The 26252-nt window shown below is 43.6% G+C and overlaps 1 protein-coding gene across 1 annotated transcript in view; it reads left to right on the top strand.

Moving 5' to 3' along the window:
• The window catches only part of SYNPR (synaptoporin), a 190819-nt gene extending 164567 nt beyond the window's left edge, over window positions 1-26252 (top strand). Inside the window, exons 4-6 of the mRNA XM_065408284.1 lie at window positions 10633-10831; window positions 23564-23755; window positions 25968-26252. Coding sequence (XP_065264356.1) covers window positions 10633-10831; window positions 23564-23755; window positions 25968-26252 — 676 coding nt within the window. The remainder of the gene's footprint in view (window positions 1-10632; window positions 10832-23563; window positions 23756-25967) is intronic.

The following is a 26252-nucleotide window of genomic DNA, read 5'->3' as shown; positions in this document are numbered from 1 at the left end:
TGTAAAGTCAGCATATGCCCACATCTGTAAATGTTCTTCAAATGGAGTTGATGAAAGATTTAATATTCAGCACCTTTGTAAGATGCACTGCTCCTCTATATGCACAATTTCCCAGAGAAAGAATGGCTGAAGTCCATTGTCTGCAGAACAAATCAGCATGCTCAGGAGGAACTGCTGGGAACTTAATTATTTCCTAATGTATCTAAAAGAAGTTTCCTTACTTTGTTCCTTTGTTCACTAGAAAAACATAGACCATTAAAAATGTGTTGTGTTTTTTTTTTGGTCTCTTATCTCACCAGGGCCTGGGAGCTGTATGGATTCTATTCATTTCAGGAGATGACTTTTGTATTTCAGAACAGTACCTCCCCTTTTTAGAGATTACCAGCCTAAAGGAAACATTTCACCACATGTTCCTACAAGAATTGCTACTGCAATAACTAGTTTCCAGGACTCTCTCTCTTTTTCTGGTGGTTGTTCTGGTGGCATTGCTGTTAATACTTTCTTTTGTTTAAAATGGCAACGAGAATTGACAATGGATGTAGCAGATAGAAACAAAAAATGGGGGGAAATAAAGCACAAAGGCAAGGAAGAAAATGTAATATTGTTTTTCCATGGGGATTTTTGGACCAGAGCAAGAACAATATGTGGGTGTGTGATGGGGTAGTCTGCCCCTTCAGAGCAGTACAGCCTACTGGTCAGTCTTACCCATGGCATGGCTCTTCAAGAGTTTGGGTGGTCTGATACACACAGCCTGAGGAAATATGGGGAGAGGGGAAAGGAGTCCGCAAAGACCTGGCATTCAGAAGGAATCGCCAGGGCCTGGGCCCGGGAGCCTTGCAGCGGGTGTGGTGCCGGGCTCTCTTCTCACTCAGCTAATGAGGAAGGAGCTAGGAAGAGGATCCGATATAAATGCTGCCTCCTCCTTTATGGCAGGGCCGATGCCTGCAGACACTGACGGGAGTAAGAAGGCTCCTGCAGCACCTGTGTTAGCAGCCGAAGGCGCCAACCTTTCCGAGCCTGAGCACTAAGTGGGGCTAGCAGAGGTTGATAAATTGCCGCCCAGCTCCGGGAGGAGAGCTTGTGCTTCTGCGTGAGGAGAGATTTAAAGGCAGAGAAAAGGGACTGGGAATAGAGCTTAGAGAGCTGGCCTGGGAGGATCCCTGAAAGCCAGAAGTACCTTTTGTTATTTGGGACTCTTCGTTATGGCCCTTTTTTCGTAGGAGGTTTTGTAATAAACAAGGAGGATATTCTTGAATCAAGCATCCAGAGTACCTCAGCTGGAATTATTGGCTTCCTGAGAAGGGACACCGAGGCAGGAAGTATGTGCAGCACCACACTGACTCAGCAGGAGGCGCTACAGCGCAGGCACTCCCTTCGGCAGGGTGTCACATTGAGTGTGTGGATGTCGCGTGTCATGTGTTCGCCGGTTTGTAAGCTGTTATTTTAAGAAAATAGGACAACTTACCAAAGTATATAGTGTTTGTATTGAAGTGTCTGCTTTTCTGCTCATTTCCAGTAATGAAATGGAGAAATACCCCCATTCAGAATTTCCCATGCAGAAAAAGGTTCACATTTTTTCTTTTTACCAGGAACAGACCATTGCCCTGACTCGGGAAAGCACTTAAGATTCTTCTGTATTCAGCAAAAACCCCTAAACACATGCTTAACTTTAAGCACATGCTGCAGTGCCTTCAACATCAAAGTTAAGCCCATGGTTAGATGCTTAGCTGAACAGGGATGTTTCCTGAATCAGGTCCCATGTGTGTATCAGTGATAAGAGGAGATCAGTAACAGTGAATGTCAAAGAGCTGCTCAATCATAAGCAGGGGACAACTCACCTTAACACAGCCTCCAATTAGATAAGGAATGGGGTCCCTTTGATGCTGCCACTTTCCCCACTGAAGGTCTCTTGAAACCTCACCATGCAAAGGCAACTTGAAAGGGGGTATTCAAATGGAAAGAGCTCACAAGCTTCCCACAAACCACGTGCAGCAGTGCTAACCCTTATTCTGTTCTCCTACCTCCAAACTCTTGTTTCCTAGGGACATACAGTGAGTGTCTGAAAAGACAGCAGTGCTTTAGTATTGCGGCACAAGGCAGAAGCCAAAAAACCCAAGGGGCCCTTTTATGATATTGTCAAGTTCGACAATATAGCTGTCTTGTCATCACATTTTTCATGACAACTTAGTTTGCAAAGCTGTAGGGAAAAGAGATCAAAGGTAGGGTCTGAGTGTCTGATCTCACACAAGGTGTACCTGTATTGCTGTCAGTGGGCTTGTTAGAAATTTACACTCATATAAAAGAAATCAGAATGAGAAACCTTGGCTTGTAATAGCTACCATTGCTAGCTAGTGGTCAAGAGAGATCAGTTGTTTGCTGTTCTTGAGGGTGTTATGCTGTTACAACAATAAACCATAAGGTTCATCTCGCTCTGCTGTGCGTTTTACAGGATATAAAGTCAGGTTCTCGTTCATCATTATTAATGTTTATTTTTTAAGCAGCAACAATGTGTTTGGTGCTGTGAGAGAGACAAAATACAGACAGTCCCTACCTTGAAGAGCATTCACTTTAATTTGGGGGGGAAAGGAAGTTCCTGGCATCTTTAGTGAATCACTTTTTTCCCAGTTAAGAGCTTTTATTTCTGACGTGGCCAATACTTTGTACTTGAGCTACCCAGCAATCAGTGAGAATCAGGCTTGCTAACACAGACCAGCGATGTGCTGACAAACTCACTAAGCAGTGCAGCGTACCCGATTTTATTCAGTGCTGAGTTTAATGAAGACACTGCGAAGAATAGTTACCGGGGCCGTGAATACTTTCAAATTGCAGTCTCCTTCTGTCCCTCCTGGTGCTGGAGAGCTCTCTGTCTGAAAGGGAGCCCACGTGCACACGCGAGAGATGAACCTCAAATTATCATGACGTTTAAAATGAACTAAAAGCTGTGGCGCTGAACAGTGACAGAGTGATTAAACTGTGAAAGAGCCAGGTCGGTGTGGCGTCAGGATCGACAGTCTGAAATTTGTCATTGCTTCATCATAGGCAGGCTTTGAACCTGGGTTTTTTCTGGTTCTCTTACTCCACACGGCACACTTAAGGGCGTGATCCTCTGGGCAAGACAGCTGGAGATTTTCCTGCATTGGGACTGCAGGGGAGGACACTTAGCATCCGCTGGAAAGAAAGATGGGTCCAAGCCTCAAAGTTTCAGGAGTGGTTGGAGCTGGGCTTTCAGGTCAGTGCATTTAGAAATGAAGCCTGGATGCTAAGTCCAGGTACAAATCGGAACTTCACCAATGTTTAGGGGTGTTTGGACCTGGGGTTTCAGTTCAGACCCATCCTCTGCCTAAAAACAATTGCTCACGTGAATTTGCAACATTGGGTGGAAGGAATTTATTGGGACGTTGCTGGGACTTTGCAAGACAGAACGGGGGATGTGTCTTTTATCGGCATCTCTACTTTTATTGAGTTTGATGTGTGTGGAGCGTTGGTGTTTCATTGGACTTTGCTAGCACTGCCGGAGCAGAAAGAAGAAATAAATTACAGAAATTAAGGACTCAGAGGATAGAAAGAGAAGAGGAGAAATGTTGCTGTGCCATTCTTTTTCCCTACAGCCTCCCTCAGCCATCTCCTTTTCCCATCCAGTGTTATTCTATAGGTGTATGAGCAACAATTCACATGCAGTGAAGTTTTCCCTGTCGGACATATATTTACCAGCAGTCAACAAACACAAATATGTCATAGAAAGATAGAGGGCTCTTCACAGGTGCTTATACTAATGTCTGCAAGTAAAATTCATGCCAGGTTGAACTTGACTTTGTGGCCTTGGCACATTGACTTACTAGGACAGGTAGCACTGAACGTTGCCGGTGCTGCTAGTGAGCCGTTTCTTGTACTTAGGAGATGGGACAAGAAAGTTACAAGAGAGGGTAAGGTGCAAGAGATGGTTGTAAAAAGCAGAAAGGGGCAGTTGAGTGGAGGAAGAACTGAGGGAGAAGACCAATGAAAAGAGGGAGAGGTGGGCTGGGTAGAGAGACCGGAGATCAGAAGCAACGGGGGATGAATAGAAAACAGAAGGGCGGGCAGAGATGCAGCAAAAGCGAAAGGAAGAGATGGAGAAAATGTCTTTGTGAGTCACTGAGAAGCAATGTTATCCCCAGAAAAGCTGAATCAGGCATCCAGCAGTGGTAGGACATTAGAGAAGAGTTTGGAGCTCCCAGCCTAACACAAGAAAATGTCATTAAAGGGTGGGTAGAGGGTGATCCTAGTTGATAACCCCGACTCTTCATTTTTCACCTGGGACCTGTCCCAATTTAACAAACATAGAATTATAGACTCAGAGAACTGGAAGGGACCTCAAGAGGTCATCTAGTCCCGTGTCCTGCACTTGTGGGAGGACTAAGTATTATCTAGACCATTCCTGACAGGTGTTTGTCTAACCTGCTCTTAAAAATCTCCAATGATGGAGATTCCACAACCTCCCTAGGCAATTTATTCCAGTGCTTAATCACCCTGACAGGAAGTTTTTCCTAATGTCCAACCTAAATCTCCCTTGCTGCAATTTAAACCCATTGCTTCTTGTCCTATCCTCAGAGTTTAAGAAAAACATTTTTCTTCCTCCTCCTTGTAACAATCTTTTACATACCTGAAAACTGTTATCATATCCCCTCTCAGTCTTCTCTTTTCCAGATTAAACAAACCCAATTTTTTCAATCTCCCCTCATAGGTCATGTTTTCTAGACCTTTAATCATCTTTGTTGCTCTTCTCTGGACTCTCTCAAATTTGTCCACATTCTTCCTGAAATGTGGTGCCCAGAACTGGACACAATACTCTAATTGAGGCCTAATCAGACCGGAATAGAGTGGAAGAATTACTTCTCGTGCCTTGCTTACAACACTCCTGCTAATACATCCCAGAATGATGTTCGCTTTTTTTGCAACAGCGTTACACTGTTGACTCATATTTAGCTTGTGGTCCACTATGACCCCCAGATCCCTTTCTGCAGTACTCTTTCCTAAGCAGTCATTTCCCATTTTGTATGTGTGCAGCTGATTGTTCTGTCCTAAGTGGAGTACTTTGCATTTGTCCTCATTGAATTTCATCCTATTTACTTCAGACCATTTCTCCAGTTTGTCCAGATCATTTTGAATTTTAATCCTATCCTCCAAAGCACTTGCAACCACTCCCAGCTTGGTGTCGTCCGCAAATGTTATAAGTGTACTCTGTATGCCATTATCTAAATCATTTATGAAGATATTGAACAGAACCGGACTTAGAATTGATCCCTGCGAGATCCCACTCGTTATACCCTTCCAGCATGACTGTGAACCACTGATAACTACTCTCTGGGAACAGTTTTCCAGCCAGTGTTGCACCCACCTTATAGTTGCATTTCCCTAGTTTGTTTATGAGAAGGCCATGCGAGACAGTATCAAAAGCTTTACTAAAGTCAAGATATACCATGTCTACCGCTTCCCCCCTATCCACAAGGCTTGTTACCCTGTCAAAGAAAGCTATCAGGTTGGTTTGACACAATTTGTTTTTGACAAATCCATGCTCACTGTTACTTATCACCTTATTATCTTCTAGATGTTTGCAAATTGATTGCTTAATTATTTGTTCCATTATCTTTCCGGGTACAGAAGTTGAGCTGACTGGTCTATAATTCCCTGGGTTGTCCTTATTTCTCTTTTTATAGATTGGCACTATGTTTGCCCTTTTCCAGTCATCTGGAATCTCTCCCATCTTCCATGACTTTTCAAAGATAATCGCTAATGGCTCAGATATCTCCTCAGTCAGCTCCTTGAGTATTCTAGGATGCATTTCATCAGGCCCTGGTGACTTGAAGACATCTAACTTGTCCAAGTAATTTTTAACTTGTTCTTTCACTATTTTAGCCTCTTCTGATCCTACCTCATTTTCACTGGCATTCACTACGTTAGACATCCAATCACCACCAACCTTCTTGGTGAAAACCAAAACAAAGAAGTCCTTAAGCACCTCTGCCATTTCTACATTTTCTGTTATTAGTTTCCCCCCCTTATTGAGTAACAGGCCTGCCCTGTCCTTGGTCTTCCTCTTGCTTCTAATGTATTTGTAGAATGTTTCCTTGTTACCCTTTATGTCTTTAGCTAGTTTGATCTCGTTTTGTGCCTTGGCCTTTCTAATTTTGTCCCTACATGCTTGTGTTAATTGCTTATATTCATACTTTGTAATTTGATCTAGTTTCCATTTTTTGTAGGACTCTTTTTTGATTTTGAACATCCAGAACAAATCCTGCAATGGTAATAATCCTGCCTAACCACCTGTATGTGAGCATCATCTATCTTCCTCCTGCTAGGGCTGAGTCATGGTCTATTTTTGAGCCCTTCTGCACAGCTGATCTATAGATTGTTTGGGCTGAGGTGAGGTGGCCACAAGTGGCACCAACTACTGCAGGCTCTCTTAGGGGCTGGAAAAATCTAAACATAGAAGCTCATGAGTAAAAATAATGTAATGAAAGAAGGCTGGTGTGATCACAGTGTATCCAGTATCCCTGTAAGACACTTGGCCAGGAAGGTACTGCCAGAGAGTTCCAGGGGTTAGAAATTTAAAACAAAAACTTCAGGCCTATCATGGGTCAGAGCAAAGGACACAGTAAGGGTGAATGGAGGGTAGAAAAGAGAAACGATATCAATTAGTTTTCAAATATCCCATCAAGCTTGCAAAAATCATTTTGAGAGACTCAGGGCCAGATCGTCAGACTTCAATGACATGAAGTCGATTTGCACCAGCTGAGGATCAGGCACCCAGCTTGAGATGCATTGGAGGAAACTTTGCAGGACTGACCCTTAAATGTGGTGAGAATCATGTCCTTTAGTTACTTTACCTTTGGTCAGCTGCTTGCTACTCAGGTTAATTGCCTCAAAATGTTATTTCAGGACTGCAAGAGGAAAAGAAAGGGCTAGAAACAGATTTTAAAATGATAAAATGTGGGCAAACTCCTAATATTACCTCTTTATTCTTTCTTTTTCTACCTCATTGCTTTTATGGTTTAACTAAGCACAGTTCCATGATACTTAAAAAGCTAATGCTGGGCCTAAAGTGAAATTTACAAGTCATGGTCTTGTGTCTTTGCAAGTCTGTTTAACAGGTGTTAACATAAAAACTGCCCAGATGGCTCCGATCCTCAGAGCAAAGCCAGTCTCTTAATAATTTCATTCTTCCCCATTAGAGGACAAAGCCTTCGCTCTGCCCAGCTGGTAAATATATGCATCAAACTCCCACAGTGGTTGCCATTAAAACATCACCACAGTTGCCTCAGAGTCATATTTGAGCAATAACAATATTTCCTGCAGTATTTCAGACCCATAAATTCCTAGAGAAGCATTCAGTAAACTGAGCTTAGATAAATAACTGGCAACTTTGCTGTCAGGTTCAGAGGGGCTGAGGACCAAATGGGCATTGGAGACCGAACCATTCCTAGTGGTGGTTCTCCCCGGATAGATCAGAATTAAGATACATTGGCAAAATACCATCAAGGAAGCTTGGAGAGCAGCTAACTGTGATGTCCCTGTTCTATGTAGTGATCAGTAATGTAATTAACCTGCTTGTGGAATCAGAGGATGGTCATGCTTAATAACTGATCCAGAGCCCACTGAGATCAATGCAAAGATTCCCGTTGATTCGAATGGGCTTTGAATCAAGTCCAGTAAATAAGCAAAGGTGTGCAAGGGAAGTGTTTCTTGCTAGTTGCTGGCTGGAGATTATTTTTCTGTCCATGGCCAGGCCACCTTAAACACTCTAACCCTGATTATGTTTAAAAAAAAACACCTTTTGTCTCCAGGACTTGCAAAATCCCAGAGACAGGCACTAGGAGATATTTTCTTTTTCCATGGGAAGATAATAAGCCTTGATGAAAAATGTTTGCATAATAGAGACCGGAAGCTTTAAAACCAAGTCAGATAACTGTCTGAATATATGTTCAGTATCTCTCTCATATGTTCAGTTTTAATCAGACTTTGTTGGCTGATGGGGGACAAGAGTGTCTGTTACTGTACATCTCCAGAACGCTGCAATCTAAGGCGACAAATGAATTATTTTAGCCATACCAAGGTTATAGCAGCAGGAGCTCAGTGAAGAATATGTCTGCAGCAAGTAAATATCTTTATGCATCAGCCAATGAGAGAGTTCCTTCTGTGCATTTAGTTAGGTTCTGTTTGGCTTAGAAGAAGAAAAAGCCATGCAATCCACCGACGTCCATTAATCTACCTTGTGAGATTTCTACTGTGGATATCTTGTTTTCCTCTAAGGGCCTAATTCTCTTTAGTTAGAAATATATTCATGACTGCTGTTACCTTTGGCACTCAGTTCCACACATTAATTACCCTCTGTGCTAAGGAATGTCTCCCCTAAGGCTCAGCCCTTTCTTAGCTTCAGATCATAACCGCTTTTGGAAATTGCTGCTACCTCTCCAATAGCTGTGTCACCTCCACCTTTCCTAGACCCTCAGCATTGTATCTGCACCTCTGTCATGCCCTCCTTAATCTGCTCCTCAATTGTGTCATTAGATTAGCTTTCCTAACCGCCCAATATCTATCACCCCAGAACCCCCTTTGTTCCTGGTATTTATAAATGTAACAGACTAGGGCTTACAGACATGGTTGTGCCCACTCCTCGTGCAGCACCACTTCTGCCTGGTGCTCGGTTCCTGCATTCTAATGCTGTTTGATTTCCGAGTTACTATCAGACACTGAGTTAACGGGATTAGGTTTCTGTCTAGACCAGGGGTCGGCAACCTTTGGCACGCAGCTCGCCAGGGTAAGCCCCCTGGCGGGCCGGGCCGGTTTGTTTACCTGCAGCATCTGCAGGTTCGGCCGATCGCAGCTCCCACTGGCCGCGGTTCGCCGCTCCAGGCCAATGGGGGCTGCGAGAAGTGGCGCGGGCCAAGGGATGTGCTGGCCACCGCTTCCCGCCACCCCCATTGGCCTGGAGCAGCGAACCGCAGCCAGTGGGAGCCACGATCAGCCGAACCTGCGGACGCTGCAGGTAAACAAACCGGCCCAGCCCGCCAGGGTGCTTACCCCAGCGAGCCCCATGCCAAAGGTTGCCGACCCCTGGTCTAGACCCAGTTGTTGTTGTAGTGTGGGACCATTTAAGTCAAGGCCTCTCTTACCATTTCTCTTTACATTGGGCTACATTCCATTCCGTGGGCTACTCATACCATAGTGCCTCGTTAGTCTGGTTCTGCCTTGCAATTGGCTAGCCCTATGTGTAGAGTTCTTTGGGGAAGAGTATTCTGGAGTATGTCATATCACAGGGTCACCTTCTCATGCTGCAAGAAAAGGGGCTCTTTGGCTTTCCTGAGGCAGGCTGGGAAAGCTAGAAGTCTGTCTGATGCTACCTGTCTCACTGTGCATTCAGTACCGCCCCGGTCAGCCAGTCGGAGCTGCCCCTGCACAGAGGCGTCCATGCCTGGATTTTCTGCTTAATGGAATCTCTTCAGATACTTGGTACCCGAGTTCTTGCCAGGGGCGGTAATGGGAATAGTGCTTCAGCTACATAAGTGTCCGGAGTCGAGTGCCAGTAGACACTTTTCAGCGCTCTGGATCGGCTATGAGACACATGATATTGGAGCAGAATGGCAAGGGGAGATTGATTGGCTGCCCAAACCATGGGGCGATCTTTTAACTGGCATTTGTTGGGAAGTATTAATATTAAAAATAACCCCCCCACACACACAGTCCCAATCTTAACCTCTGTTCATGCCAGTGGTGGATAACAGAACCCAATGCATCAAGCCAGGGGGAGTGTTGGCTCACAATGTGCTTCTTCCCTGGCTTGCAAACATCTTTCCATGGCATGATTCGGGGAAGTTGGTGTTGGTTGAACAGAGGGGACAACCTCTGCATGGGAAATGCTGGTGCAATTTAGAGCTGAGTCAGCAGTGACTGGTTCGTGCACTCTCACACACACACAGATTTTCTGCTGCAACCACATTTCGAAAGCCTTTTATGTTAAAGTGCCACATACCACACAGTCATGAGTTAAAGATCCACTGGAAGCCAGGCACTATGCAATTTACAGAACTGAACTCAAGACCTGAGCTTGCTTTAATGATTTATTAAACCAGCAAATTGCACGGTCTTTGTCTTTCATTCTGGATTAGATTGCAAGCAATTTTGTGCTGAATTAATTCTTCTCAAGAAATCAAGAGTCACCCGGTTTTGTAATGTTTCCTCCCCTTAATTATTGCAAAAGTGAAAAATCTGAGGTTTTTTTGCTTAGATGAACAAGAGTAAATTTTACTTTTCCCTACAGGACTTCACCGTTATCTCAGATGTTTGTGCAAAAATGTTGAAATGGTCTTACTTAAAGCTAATATTTGTTTATGATGCAGTTGATTTAAAGGCTTTCATTTAGGATATTATGTTCCCAATCCTGCAAACACTTGCACATATGAGTAACCTTAAGCATGTGACTAGCTCCATTGAACTCAGTCAACGGGACTGCTCACACACACAAGTGTTTATAGGATTGAGACCTACATATGTCAGCATTTAAAGCAATGAGAACACAGCTCGGATGTAACCATATCACTAGTAGGTAACAAATCCCTAGGCCTTTTCAACTCACCTCTCCTGTCTTGGATTTTTTAGGTTGCATCAGGTGAATTTTGATGCTCCCACCTGCGAAGGCAAACGACGAGAAACGCTCTCGCTAATAGGGGACTTCTCTTCTTCTGCGGAATTCTTCGTCACTATCGCGGTCTTTGCCTTCCTCTATTCCTTGGCAGCCACCGTTGTTTACATTTTCTTCCAGAACAAATATCGTGAAAACAACAGGGGGCCTTTAATTGTAAGTGGGAATTTTCAGTGTCCTCAAATCTGTGTCTTTTTCCTATTGAATTTTTGGTGCTTGTGTTTGTTGTCTTGTTGGAGAATTGATGAGTGTCCCACTTCCTTACGCAGCTCTTGACTCTGATACTTCCATGCTTTAATGTTGATTTAATCATTTAGGACCATTTAGGAAACCACATGGCCTATATAAATATAATTACTCCTGTGAGTACGTGTGGTACATTATGCCCATTGACTTCAATGAGACTTTTCAATTGTGTTGTAAGTGTTTTCAGGATTGGGTCCTTACTGGTGAAGCTACTGGTGGAATGTGGGGAAGTGGTGAATGGATGGTCTGGGAAGGAGAGAGTGCTGAGGCCGGGAAGAAGTAGGCAGGTGGAAAAGCAGGGAGAGAAGAGAAATCTCTAGGAGCAATAAGATCTTAGAGTGACCCTAACAGGCCACTAAAATGATGCGTTGGCGCCCAAGCTTAACCCTGAAGACAGCTTGTTTGTTGATTTAGCAGCTACATCCACATCTAAATGTTAGACCATTATCTGCTGTAGATTTGTTGAGAATGCCACAGGGGCCTAAGCTACTGTGAAGTCAGCTAGAAATATTTTGCTCCCTGAGATGGGGTTTTGTCACATTATTTGTGGAATGTTTCTGGGGCTGGTTCTGCAGCATCCCACTGTCCTCCATGCTGAGTTCCCCGTGGGTGCCCAGTTCCACACTGGGTATTCATTTATCCCACTATTTAAGCTAACAGCATTGTGCAGCTCCCGCTTCAGTGCACGGTAGCTGTGGTTGTTTCTCTACAAAGATTGATTCTTGCGAGGTCAGAATAAAAATCAATGGCTATTAAATAGCCACTTTATTAGAAATCAGTCTTTTAGGGTCCTTTTCTTCCTGGGTTCCATTCGCACTTGAATGCATCATGAATCGTGAGATGCCCTGTGGTCTGTTTATTCAGATAATCTCTGAGTGTTTGAGTCTCACGCTATACTCGTATTTAATTGGTTCTCTGAATGTGCAAGTTTTTACAGGAACCCACTTGTGTCTTGTCTCCTTATTCACATATTGAATTCTTCCCTCCAAAGATTGTAGAGGAGAAAAAGGATACACTAGGGTGAGTTGTGAAACATGAGGCTGTGGAGAACAATTCAATTAGAGAGGGGCTTAAGGGAAAAAATTCAGCTCTGGATTTCAAATACCCCAAAGTTCATTGAGGCGGCGGGGGAGGGTGTGATCCAGTCTATTTGGTTTAGAACTGTCTCTACAATGACTCATAGTTTTACATGTATAATAAAAACACAAGGTAAATAAAAGCAAAATACTATAAATTGCCAATATAGAAGGGATGTACCTATTAAAGGAAATGTCTAGAGTAAAAGTAATGAAAGAAGAAAAACAGGAAGGTTGCATAAATATCTTTTTAGTGCTGGCTGAAAAGTTTTTCTTTAAAAAATGTCTATTTTGAGCTATTCAACTTTTTTGCAACATTCAGAATTTCCAACATTTTGACAAATTGATTTAAAATAAAAAAATCAGTTTCAATTCCCATCTAATGAAATAAAAATGAAAATGTTTTGGGTTTGGGGTTTTTGTCTCCCTTTTCTCCCTTTTCACACTGGAGGGAAAAACATTTACTGGAAAAGGTGAGGGAGAAGGAGGGGAAATTCCTAAAAAAAGTGAAATACAAAAATGTTTTGCTTTGATTCCATTTGATTTAAATGAAGTAAATTTTTATTTCAAGTTGCTTAATCAGAAAATCTGAATATTCCACAGGAAAAAAGCTGAACAAAATGAAAAATTTTGGTTTCAATTGTTTTGTGGAAAATAATTCACATTTTTTGACCAACTGCAATCACTACAGAAAATAACTTACAACAAGGAGAGTGGAAAAATCATACTAAAATCTCAGAATACCATGTAGTTTGTTATTGCATGATATTTTACTGTTAAGAATATTACCGCCATATTGCTTCCAAAATTCATTCAAAATCCATGACGCAGTCTGTCACAGGTAACAGTGTAGTATTAATTCACTGTGTTCTATTTAACCAATTGTAATGGAGTCCAGGGGTTACATTTAATAGGCTTCTGTGGTTAATGTTGTTGTTCTCAGTTTTTCCGTCTGTAAAACAGGGATAATTTACATTACTCATAAGGGTGTTCTAAATATTAAGCCGTCCGTTTGCACAGTGTTTTAAAGCTGTAACCAGCTGTTGGTGCTGAATATTGTTATGAAGTGTCATTGTAGCATCACATCTTGCTCGGTATCTTAGTAATGAATACACATGAAAATTTCAGAGAAGTTCTAGTAACTTGCCGAGATTTTTTTTCTGTTGGAAATATCATTAAATGCAACTTTTAACTGGCCTGTCCATTTACACAGCATGGTTGGGAGCATAGTAACCATTACATCTTCTGCTGACAATTATGGACCCTCTTGGTTATCTCATTGAGTACTTGTACTCCCGTGTCTGTCTATATCCATCTGTCCAGCTCCTTGGGTCACAGACTGTCTTTACGTTCTGTGTTTGTGCCGTGCCTAGCACAGTGGGCTCTGGTCCAAGACCAGGGCTCCTAGACACTACCATAATATAAATAAATAATAAAATTAATCATTTGTACATGCAGTGAGATTCATTGGGAGCGTTTGGGTGCTGGCAATAGAGCGTTCTTGAAGCGGTTTCCTCAAAGAAAACAAACTTAATCTTCTCTTCAGGTTGGAGAGACCAATCTCTCTTACAGAGATAACATGGGTGGCACAAATCGACACTGAGTAGCCCTGCCCTTCCCATTTCAGCCAGAAATACGTCTCCTAGTCAATTGTGGAGAAACTGCCACCTCTCCAAGTGAGAGGAAGGAAATGGGAGTAAGGCCTCAGTCACTAAGCCCAGTGGAAAAGAGAAGTGATTATGAGACACAGTCATTTAAAACGTCTCTACCTGAAAGAGTCAGTGTAGCGGTGAGGCACAAAGAAGCAAAAAACGTCAGCAATCAAGTGGCCCGTCAGTCGCCGTACTTTTCACCTTCAGGCCTAGTTGCTCCCCCTAACCATCTATTGGTGCCAAAAGAAGGCAGACGTAGCAAGACAACAAGTGGAGGGAAGACCTAAAAAATCCTTGCTCTGTGCCATGGCAAAATATCATCAAAACAGAGAGACCAAGAGGCAGAACCTACAAAGGAAGAAAAAGCAGGTACAGCCAGACCTCATTCAGGGGCCTATATCATCTGAGTTTACTTCCCAATATGAAAATTAAAAGTGCAAACCAGCATCATGTATGGCACAAGTCCATGTAGCCCATGTAACGGTGAAATACTGGCAGTGAAAAGCCTGTAACACACCTTTCAGCTCCAGGTTGATGTTGCAGTTGAATGTAGTATCCAGGAAGATATATCCAATGTATGGCTATCTTTGATCCCTGAGACGCTGAACCTCCCAAAGAAAGTTATTCTACAACTCTAGAATGTTCTGTGCAGCGCTGAAGCAATCTAAGAGGCCTCCTGTTCACCTCACTAGAGATACATAGACCAATTGTCAGTTATTTCCTCTAATCACTGGGGACGGGCACTCCTAATGCCATTTCTATAATGCATTTTTTCCTGCTCCTCAGTGAATCATCAGGTAGAAGAAGATCACGATTTCAGTCTTCACTTTGTTTTTGCCCCTGATCCCAGGCTGACCTTGAACAAAAAACCCCACCCCTTTTAAACTTCACTCTCACTCTTCAATTAACATTTGTTCATTCTGTGATTACTCCCGCCTTTAAATTTCACGTTTCAGGGAGCTGCTTTTTGCTTTTTTCAGGATTTTTAAAATAAATTCTATAGGAAAAATGGGGGAAAAGCTGTGTCACTTGAAATTTAAAAAAAGGACAGAAACCCTGAAATAAACAATAGGAGCATTGCCAATGGATCAAATCGCATTGAGCCTAATTTAATGTGAAGTATAGTATCAATAAAACAAATTCAACATTTTAATTCCTTGCAGGAACAAGAAAATCATATAACATATATTTCGGTAATTAAAGGTTTTAAATAGTATGAAAAAGCAATATTTATTACCGTGACAACCCAGAAATCATTAGATAGTGTAACTTATTTGTACAAATATACACATTTGTGTGTTAAAGTTTTCAATGAACATCACTTTAATTGAAGCTTATATTTTCTTGAGAAGGAGAGAACAGTAAGAAATCAAACATTATTGTGATTAAATATTTCCAATAACGAAAGTTTTTAGTTCCCTCTGCTGCCAGTCTGATGATAATGCTAAAGACAGTGCAGGTAGTGATGCCTATCAGTAAAGTTTCCATTATAAGACCCTGTTTTTAGTTACTTATTACTCTACCTAATTTTAACCATTCAGGTTGAAATTTTCCATCTGCCTAAGGTTGAACTTTTTTGAAAAGTGTCAGCGCTAATGAATCATAGAATCATAGAATATCAGGGTTGGAAGGGACCTCAAGAGGTCATCTAGTCCAACCCCCTGCTGAAAGCAGGACCAATCCCCAACTAAATCATCCCAGCCAGGGCTTTGTCAAGCCTGACCTTAAAAACCTCTAAGGAAGGAGATTCCACCACCTCCCTAGGTAACCCATTCCAGTGCTTCACCACCATCCTAGTGAAAAAGTTTTTCCTAATATCCAACCTAAACCTCCCCCACTGAAACTTGAGACCATTGCTCCTTGTTCTGTCATCTGTCATCCATTACTCAGGGCAGGTAGCTAATCTGAGACTGATGGCCCTGTTTCTGAGCACATTACAGCGGAGTGACTCCATTATCTCCCGGGGAGTCGCTCCTGATTTACACTGGTCTGAGATCAGAATCAGACTGGATAACCTTAATGCATTCCAGCCTCATCTAGTTCAATAATGGGAGGGATTGCAACTGCTTTGGAGGACAGGGTCATAATTCAAAATGATCTGGACAAATTGGAGAAATGGTCTGAGTTAAACAGGATGAAGTTTAACAAAGACAAATGCAAAGTGCTCCACTTAGGAAGAAAAAATCAGTTTCACACATACAGAATGGGAAGAGACTGTCTAGGAAGGAGTACAGCAGAAAGGGATCTAGGGGTTATAGTGGACCACAAGCTAAATATGAGTCAACAGTGTGATGCTGTTGCAAAAAAAGCAAACATGATTCTGGGATGTATTAACAGGTGTGTTGTAAGCAAGACACGAGAAGTCATTCTTCCGCTCTACTCTGCTCTGGTTAGGCCTCAGCTGGAGTATTGTGTCCAGTTCTGGGCACCGCATTTCAAGAAAGATGTGGAGAAATTGGAAAGGGTCCAGAGAAGAGCAACAAGAATGATTAAAGGTCTTGAGAACATGACCTATGGAGGAAGGCTGAAAGGTTTGTTTAGTTTGGAAAAGAGAAGACTGAGAGGGGACATGATAGCAGTTTTCAGGCATCTAAAAGGGTGTCATAAGGAGGAGGGAGAAAACTTGTTCACCTTAGCCTCTAAGGATAGAACAAGAAGCAATGGGCTTAAACTGCAGCAAGGGAGGTCTAGGTTGGACATTAGGAAAAAGTTCCTAACTGTCAGGGTGGTTAAACACTGGAATAAATTGTCTAGGGAGGTTGTGGAATCTCCATCTCTGGAGATATTTAAGAGTAGGTTAGATAAATGTCTATCAGGGATGGTCTAGACAGTATTTGGTCCTGCCATGCGGGCAGGGGACTGGACTCGATGACCTCTCGAGGTCCCTTCCAGTCCTAGAATCTATGAATCTATGAATCATGTACTGAAAAGCTATATAGTCTGTCATTGGCAAGCAGATAGTAACCAATCCAATTAAGCCATACAAAGCTTTTGGGAATGTGGGGTAGGCAATGGGATATTTCCATGATGTCCTGAATGGGAAACTGTTTGGGAGAACATTCATAATCTGCGTCAGTCAGTACATATCACTCCATCGTCTTGTTTTTCTTCACAAGCTTCTCCATGTGTACACCACTTAGAATATGTAATGTGACAGCTACAATACATTGTGCCTTCATCTGCTTTTACTGTTTTCTGGGGGAGAGTTATAGGTCATCCTGAAAAATCACATACATTTAATTACATTGCAAACCTTTCAGTAGAGGTTGAAATTGTGCTTCCTTATTGAATCTAAGAACAATGAGAGAGAATGTGGAACGTCCATTCTAATTGTTTATAATTTAGAGCTGAGTGAAATCTTTTGTAAAGAGGAGCATCTCAAAGGGAAATGCTGGTAGGCATTATTATTTTTCATTCATTTGAATTACAGTGGTGCCCGGAGGGCCTCAACCATGATACCAAGATCAGGGCCCCTTTGTGCTAGGTGCTACACTTTTATTTCATAAGAAATTGCCCGTGCTTTGAAGAATTTAGTCTAAATACACAAGACATAGGCTGGGAGAAGGATAATACTATTATCCCCATTGTACCGAAGGAGAACTTTTACATGAACATGCTAATATAGAGATGACTTTGTCTTCAGATAAGGAGCACTTTGTATGGCTGAAGGAAAGTGCGTATTCTGGAAATGATTGGCTGTTCTTTTGAAGGAGGCAGAACAAAAGTTCAATGTCTTTGTTCAATCAGTCACCTGGGAGATGTTACAAAGAAATGGGGAATTAATGGTTTGTGGCTCATTAACGTTAATTTGGTTCGTAATTAAAAATGCACAATGATATATCCATGAAAACTAGCATTTTTTAATCTAAAATGTTCTGATGGGCCCCTTCAAATATTGTGGGGATTGAATTGGAAAAACAGCCACATATCTGGACCTGAATCTTCTCCAAATGTAGAGTTGTCCATACCCAGTCACACTGCTGGGTTACAAAAATTAGGAACTTGCCTCCAGCGGTAGCAAATACCTTATAGAAAGACCAGAGGAATCCCTATAATGCTCGTTGCCATTTTTTAATGCAGCTGAAGGGGAAGAGCTGCTGTGCTCTGCTAAAGGATGTTATGAAGGCCAAGACTATAACGTGGTTCAAAAAAGAACGAGATAAGTTCATGGAGGATAGATCCATCAATGGCTATTAGCCAGGATGGGCAGGGATGGTGTCCCTAGCCTGTTTGCCAAAAGCTGGGAATGGGCGACAGGGGATGGATCACTTGATGATTACCTGTTCTGTTCATTCCCTCTGGGGCACCTGGCATGGGCCACTGTCGGAAGACAGGATACTAGGCTAGATGGACCTTTGGTCTGACCCAGTATGGCCGTTCTTATGTTCTTATACATATGCTCTAAAGTCTGCCATGTGATTGTGCCTATCTAAACATACATAGGTACAAATGTTGCTATTGTTCATCAAAGTATCCCTCGATGCCATCTGACTTAGTGACCTCCCGCAACACTGAAGTGTGGAAGGTGGCAACACTCATGGCAAAGTAGCGTTTGTGAATTTGACTGCCGCAGGTTTGAGAGATGCTCTTGTTCTTGTATTTTGAGGGCAGTGGGGTGAATGCCATAGTCACTCGTCTGGCAGCTCATTTTAAAGCTTTATCCTCTAGTATATGCTGGCAACAAACTTCCACACCATTAACCAATAAACAGAGGCTGAGTTTTCATTGAGGTGTCCTAGGAATCAGGCCATCTCCACAATGATCATTGCACTGTGGGACAGGACCAGGAGGGCTGTTTGCACCACGTGTGCTCACACGATAGTGAGATACACCCACACGGAAAAGATTAAGGCTACAAAGGCCTGGTCTACACTGGGGGGGGGGGAATTGATCTAAGATACGCAACTTCAGCTATGAGAATAGCGTAGCTGAAGTCGACATATCTTAGATCGACTTAAATTGACTTACTTCGCATCCTTGAGGCGCGGGATCGACAGCCGCCGCTCCCCCGTCGACTCCGTTTTTGCCTCTTGCCCTGGTGGAGTTCCGGAGTCGACGGGGAGCGCGTTCGGGGATCGATGTATCGTGTCTAGCTGAGACGCGATACATCGATCCCCGATAGATCGATCATTAGACATACCCAAAGATTGAGCATCAATTGCTGCTCGTCCCTGGTGAAGCCTAGTCTATTTGGCATGATTGTAAACAGATTGGAGCCCTTGGGAGAGATCTACAACTGGTATAAATTGGTGTTGCTTCAATAGAGCCATGCTGATTGGCACCCGCTCAAGATGTGCTCCTGTGTGTGTGCGTACAAGTTGCACGCCAGTAGATTAACAGGGAGCAAATGGAATTTAGCATCTTAAACTTAAACAGGTGCTCCCTGGTGCATTGTAAATATTTACATATATTTTGTCAAACCAAGTGGAGTGGGCATTAATGAAGGGACATGCTAGAAAACAAGAGAGAGTTGCTGTCTCTGCAGTTAAGAGTGATGTTTTTTTCTTTGTGAGATGGAGAAAGGAGAGTTAAATGCATGTAATGAGCAGGTACTGAATTGCACATAAAACTTAACGACAAATTCGCTAGGGCTGGTACAACGGGTGGAGGATGTTCCACAGTTTTTTGTCGGTTCAATTTGTATGGTTTTTGCATCTCTCTCTAGCTGAAATGGTTCTAGTAAGTTCCAGTTTCAAGCTGAAATTTTGCATTTTCCAAATTTCACGAGGAAGTGCTATGGTAGCTCTCTGGCTATTTTGGGCCGGGGGGCGGCGGGGGGGAAGACCAATGGGAGAGCTTTTCTTGCTGTTGACTGTCTCAGAGCTCACCAAATGCAGACACTTCCTCTGAGAAAATCATTCACAGTAACGTCTCCTAACCCTCTTAGCCAGCAAGGGACCCAGAACCAAAACTGTGAGACTAACGTGATCCATCACAACAACAAGTGCAGCTTGAAATTTGAAAAACGGTAATGTGGCACGAGTCTGACACCAACAAAAGGTTTCTCAGTCATAATAGAAAAGAAAAATCATGTAAAATTTCATTGGAAAAAAAATAAAATGTCATAAAAGTGCTCCAATGAGGAATGTTTTTGCCAAACTCAAAAACAGACAACTATTTTGCTATGAATATTAAATGCAATTCTTAACATTACCCTCTTGGATCTGCACAGTATATTTCAAATCTAGATTTCTGCTTTCCCTGAAGAGCCCTGGCCTCTTTTCCAAAGGAAAAGAGCAGAGTGTGTGAGCTGAGATTTGAGAGAGAAACTTTGCAGTGAGGAGTGAGCGGTAACCATGCAACAATACAGGTTGCAGTGATCCGTAGACATCGTTGAGCGTTAGCTACTAAAAATGCTGATTTTGTTCGAAAGAAAAAAATTGCTCAGGGGATATTAAATATTCAAAATGTAAGATTTGTTTTAGAATGCAGAAACTCAGGCTTTCACTACCAAGGAGAAATCCTCATGCTAAACATTAAACCCCAGAATAATTTAGCTTGAAATTCTCTTTTATTTTCAGCACGTTGTTATCTTGTAGCTCTGCTCCTCCCAGAGCTGTGCAAACATTCAGCCAGAAGCCCAAACCCACTTGAAATCAGAGCGGGTTCAGGTTCTAGCCAAAGCCACAAAGGTCAGCCCAGACTGACAAACCTTTGGTAGACATAAGCTTGTTCTACTCACACAGTTGTTCCCTTCTACCCAGCTAGTCATGCCTTCAAAGTCTTGGGACCTTGCATCCTGGTCTCCAGGGACTCTGGGACCTGCCTCTCTTCTGTGGCCTGCTAAAGGTGCCAATTAAAACACATAGTGTATTACCCTCTTGGCCTGCAATTTTGGGCTGGTCTACACTAACCCCCCCACTTCGGACTAAGGTACGCAAATTCAGCTACGTTAATAACGTAGCTGAATTCGAAGTACCTTAGTCCGACGTTACCGCGGTCCAGACGCGGCAGGAAGGCTCCCCCGTCGATGCTGCGTACTCCGCTCGCCGAGCTGGAGTACCAGCGTCGAAGACGAGCACTTCCGGGATCGATCCGGGGCACTTCCGGGATCGATCCGGGATCGATTTATCGCGTCTTAACCAGACGCGATAAATCGAACTCAGAAAATCGATTGCTTACATCCGGACCCGGACGTAGACAATTGTTTGGCTTCTGGCATGTTCCACCTTCTCTGGTATTTAGAATGGGACAAGGGTTTTGATTCAGCACCCTGGTTCCCAGAGGCCCACCTTCTGACATTTCCCTTCTGGCTGGACACACATGTTGTGCCTGCCCTCCTGTACATTTTCTCCCCATGCTCTGTGCCCCAGTTTGGAGCGGCATTTTTCTGTATCCCTCTCCCTAGATCGGGGTCTCATTTGACAACCTCGGACTGCCTTACCATTTGTACCACCTCCTCTAGAGTGACGTTTGACCAAACCACTCTTAGCCTGCACCAGCTTGAAACCTGTTGGTGTTAATACATTCCCATCCCAACTGTAAACAGGGCCAAAGCATCTGTGCAGCTGCAGAACAATCACACAGGATTCAACAAACTGCAGCCCAGGGATCCAGCACATTTCAGCTGACTGTGTTGTCCGCTCTTGTTCCAAATGACGCCAGAGACAGGAAAGGGATTAGCCAACACACCTGATGGATAGTGAACGTTACATTAGCTCTGAAAAGTCTCCGGCTGGAGGCACCTGCATGAAGTGCTTTGCCAGTTGTTAAGCTTTCCTTTCTTAGCAAGCTTAATCTTCATTATCAAGTTACTTTCACTCAATTTGCTTCTACCCACCTCAAATTTCTACCCAATGTTATTAAAAAAAAAGCCTGGACTTCCTCAGCTTAATTTAATTTCCAAGGTATTAAAAGTCTGGCAGAATTAAGAAAAACAAATTATGCTTAATAAAAAAGGCTTGGATTGAAACCCATGTGACATTTTATGTGCAGCGTTGGTGTGCAATTAGATTACATGCCAGGCCCCGTAAGAGTGGACCTCAGTAAATAAAATGTGAATTGTGCTAAATGTCAATTTAGCAATTATCTCACCAGTTTCAGCCCCAGTTATGATTTTTCAGGAAGATATTCGCCTTTAAACTATACCCGTAGGAGCTAGGGTTTGGGTTTTTTTTTACTGCTAAGGCTTCAAAGAATAACATCCTTTGATTGGAGGTGCCCTTGAGACTAAATGAATTGCACTCAGGCCTAGCGTTTTTACCCACCATGAAGCCCTTGGGTGTTGATATATTTGTCATCAATTCCGTAACACAAACTTCAAGAGAATTCCTCTAGGTAGCAAGAAGCGAGGTCAGTGCAAATCAAAGCATCGTAGCATGGCCATTTAGCTGCTGCAGCCCTGTGTGTCAGGGAGGTTTGCCAGTAAGAAGAGTAGCTAGCTTTTGGCATTCTATTGAGGTGCAGTAAATTTAATCCTGTTTGTGAGGGTGAAGAAATCGCTTCCTCAATATTTCTTGTAAGGGTGGCTTATGGATTGAGTGGCTTCCAGCATCAAAAGGATGGGGGGGGAGGGGAACTGAGGACATGACCCTCCTCTAAATTTAAAACATCACTTATGCTTTGCATGTCAGCCCACCATACTGCACTTTGTACTGCATTCTTTCACTTCCAGTCATACCTCCCTTATATGTTAAGGGGGGGGGGGGAAGGGAGGGCAAGAGAGGGAAAGCAGCCTGCATGGGAGATGGTGGGATACCAAGACACAATCATGTAATGAGTGGCGCGTTAGACTTGCAACAAGTCAACCATCTGCTGCAGACTGACAGATGGGATGAAAAGTGACAGTAGAATGGCTCCTTAGTTTTAGCAGGACATAAAAAGCTTGAAAAATAACACTTTTTCCCCTCCCGAGACCCACACAGTAGCAATAGAGTTTGGTCACTTGTTCCTGTAAAAAGTGAGAGGTGTGTGTATGTGTGTAGGCATGTCTGTAACAGAAAACGGGCAACGCCGTTCAGAATAAATGCACTTTCGGTTGTTCGTTAGACTCATAAAGCCCTGACGTTCGTTCTCTCGTGGCTTCACATTGGTAGGAAGTAGGTAATGGTGCGTGGTACCTTGCAGAATCAAGCCCTTGAAATGTTTTTGTTTGGTTGGTTTGCTGCTCCTAGTAGTGAAGGACTAGTGAGTTTCAGATGGCACTCAGCTGAAATATTGATGCGCAGTGACAGCATTTTGCAAAGGAGCTCCTGAGCACACAGCATATGGTAACTGAGCTAAAATTAAGCATGTGTGGAACTGCTTGCATGGCCAGACTGTCAAGAGTTCAGCTCCTACCTAGACATCTAAGGGTACGTCTATACTTACCCGCTGGTTCGGCGGCAAGCAATCGATCTTCTGGGATCGATTTATCGTGTCTTGTCGAGATGCGATAAATCGATCCCATAATTGCTCGCCATCGACGCCGGTACTCCTGCTCCGCGAGAGGAGTACGCGGAGTCGACGGGGGAGCCTGCCTGCCACGTGTGGACCCACGGTAAGTACCTTTAAGTTCGAACTAAGATACTGTGTATCTTAGTTCGAACTGGGGGCTTAGTGTGGACCAGCCCTAAACAAGGGCCAGATTTACAAATTCACTCACCACCCAGCAGCCTGCTTTGTGCCACTGAGGGACAGATTTTGCAAGACAGTTCAGCGTCCAGCAGGCTGGATGGACTCTTCTGAAAATCTGGCCACTTACTTACAAACTTAAATCGAATCTGTGCTCATTTGAAAGTCTCTACCTAACGGGGGGCACTGAGCACTTTTGAACATTCTGGCTGTGTCTTAAAACCATCAGATTATTGCCAGGCAATACAAAGCTCTCTTTCTGTCCTATAATCTGAAGTTTGATTTTTTGATACATTTCCTCTGATGCGTCACTGCCCAGTAGACCCATCTATCCAATGCTTTTGTCTCATCTGGTTTTACAGGACTTCATCGTGACAGTGGTCTTCTCCTTCTTGTGGCTGGTGGGTTCGTCTGCTTGGGCAAAGGGACTGTCTGATGTAAAGATTGCTACTGATCCAGACGAAGTGCTATTACTGATGTCGGCTTGCAAACAGCAGTCTAACAAATGCATGCCTGTGCGCAGCCCCGTTATGTCAAGCTTAAACACTTCAGTTGTAAGTAGATCTGTTTATATTTTTTATTGTTAGGCAATGAAAGTGCGTGCACCTATTTTCAGCTCTCCGGACATACAGATTGGGCCACATCCTCAGCTGCTGTAAATCAATGTAGGTCCACTGACTTCTTTGGAAGTTCCTAAAAGGTTGCCAATGATTTGACTGAAAATGCTGCCTCACTGAGATAGTTACCATGGAGAAAAATTATAGAAACGGGTAGTTTCATTCAACCGTCAGTTCACTTTCAAAGTGAACATTGGGGACACACCTATAAAACAAGTGTGATTTTATGACTGTATCTCCCATAGGTATGATTCTCTAATGGGTGGAATATTTATGCCTTACCAATATTTATGCCTTTGGTCCCTGCACCAAAGATCTTACAGACCAAGGTTCCAATGCTTAGCTAAACTTTGAGCCGCCAACAAGCTATTTCCCTTCCTTTGACACTCCAGCTTTTGCTTATCTATCTGTAGAAGAGTGGACTCACCCCTGCGGCGCCTCCTGCTGGTGACTTCCGGGAATTAGCTCATTCCAGCTCCGGAGCGCCCTCTGCAGGCCGGTGGGCCACCTGTCCTCTGGCCCCTGTGTCCTGCCCTGGACCCCGGTGCCCTTTTACCTGGGGTGCTGCCCCCTGGCAGTAACCCCTCAGTCTTAGGGTCTCCCCTCCCCAGGGAACCCCCACCCACTATCCCCACCTCGCCTCAGTATACGGCTACTGCCAGTCATCGTCTAGCCCCACGCCCTGGAGCAGACTGCTGTATCAGCCTACTCATCATTGGCAAGGAGGGTTTGGCCCTGCTGCCTTGGCCTACCCCTGGGCTGCCCTCTGAAACCCCCAGTACCTTTTAGCCCAATGCTAGGCCGCAGCCTGGGGCTTTCCAGGCTGGAGCTCCCCAGCTCCTCTGCCTTTCCCCAGCCCTGCTCCACTCAGGTACCCTGCAGGTATCCCTGCAGCCAGGCCCTTCTCTCTCTGAACGCAGAGAGAGAGAGACTTCTTCTGGGCCTCTGGCTCACAGCCTTTTATAGGGACCAGCTGGGCCTGATTGGGGCATAGCCCAGCTGTGGCTACTTCCCCAATCAGCCTGGCTTTTCCCTGCCATAGCCCTCAACCTGGCTGTTTTAAGCCCTTCAGCGCAGGAGCGGGGTAACCACCCCTCTACACTATCCCTCTGGATGCTCATCCTCATCCATGCAGGATCTAAGCCAGACCGTCCATAAGAGCACCCTCCCATACACCCCACCTATAATTCAGTATTCTGCTTGTATATTGCCTTCTCCTCCAAATGCATTTTCTTCAGCGGCAATGAGCTCTGCAGTGGAACACCACAGCCCAACAAAGGGGGTCGCAGCGGCAGCATCAGAATGAGACCCACAAAAAACAGCATGAGTATTGTGCACACTCGCACTGCCTTTCCTGGGTGCAGCAACGGTTCTGTTTGCTTTCAGCTGGAATCTACCAGCACGTGTTGAAAAATAAACACTCTGTGTTTGTCTTAAGTAGAGCTGGGAGGAAAACACTCTTCCTGACCCGGCAAAAAATGTTCAAGATTTCGACATTTTTTTCTCACTCCACATCGAGCTGAAAAGTTGAAATCTCAAAAAGGTTTATGAACAGATAATCCAAACATATTCAGGTTGGGTCAACTGAAATTTTGTTTCAATTTTAACTTTAGTTTTTACGCTGAATTTCTAAGCCAAGTCATTTCAAAGCGAGAAGCAGAACTGTTCATTTAGAAAATGGCGGGGGGGGGAACATTTTGACAAATTAAAAAAGAATTGAAAGTTGTCAAACTGGCCCGTTCCCATGAAAAAGTTTAAGTTTCAGCAAATTGTGAGTGCCTCTAACACTAATTAATGTTACAAAGACAACAGCAAAACCTTCCACTGCCAACACAACAAAACAGTCAAGGCTTTCTCTGCCAACTCCCATCCCCTATAAACAACCATCCCCTTCAAACCCCAACTGGTTTAGCTACTTGGGCAAAAAGCTAGGCTTTGCAGCCGCTGTCCCTGACTATTTTGGGCTAGGCACAAACCCTTGTTTCACAGCTGAGCATGTAGCTTCCTGAGCCTTTTGGGAAGGGTTGGCTTTAAATAGCCTTGGCTCATTTCATTAAAAGAAATGTATTGGATAAAGCTGAACATACATATATATTAGACCACAAAAATCAGGCCTTTGTACTGATGAATTGCTTTGATTCTTGTTTAGGTCTTTGGATTCTTGAACTTTATTCTCTGGGCAGGAAATATTTGGTTTGTTTTTAAGGAGACTGGGTGGCATTCCTCAGGCCAGAGGCACCCTCCAGACACCATGGAGAAACAATCAAGCAGCTATAACCAAGGTGGTTATAATCAAGACAACTATGGCCCAACTGGAGGATATAACCAACCTGCAGGCTTTGACCAACAAGCTAACTATGGCCAGGTGGGTGAATATGGCCAGCAACAGAGCTATAGTCAGAGTGGGCCCACCTCATTTGCCAATCAAATTTAG

Source organism: Emys orbicularis, chromosome 7, assembly GCF_028017835.1.
Source record: "Emys orbicularis isolate rEmyOrb1 chromosome 7, rEmyOrb1.hap1, whole genome shotgun sequence".
In the NCBI taxonomy this organism is placed as follows: domain Eukaryota; kingdom Metazoa; phylum Chordata; order Testudines; family Emydidae; genus Emys; species Emys orbicularis.
This window is presented reverse-complemented; position numbering and strand designations above follow the sequence as displayed.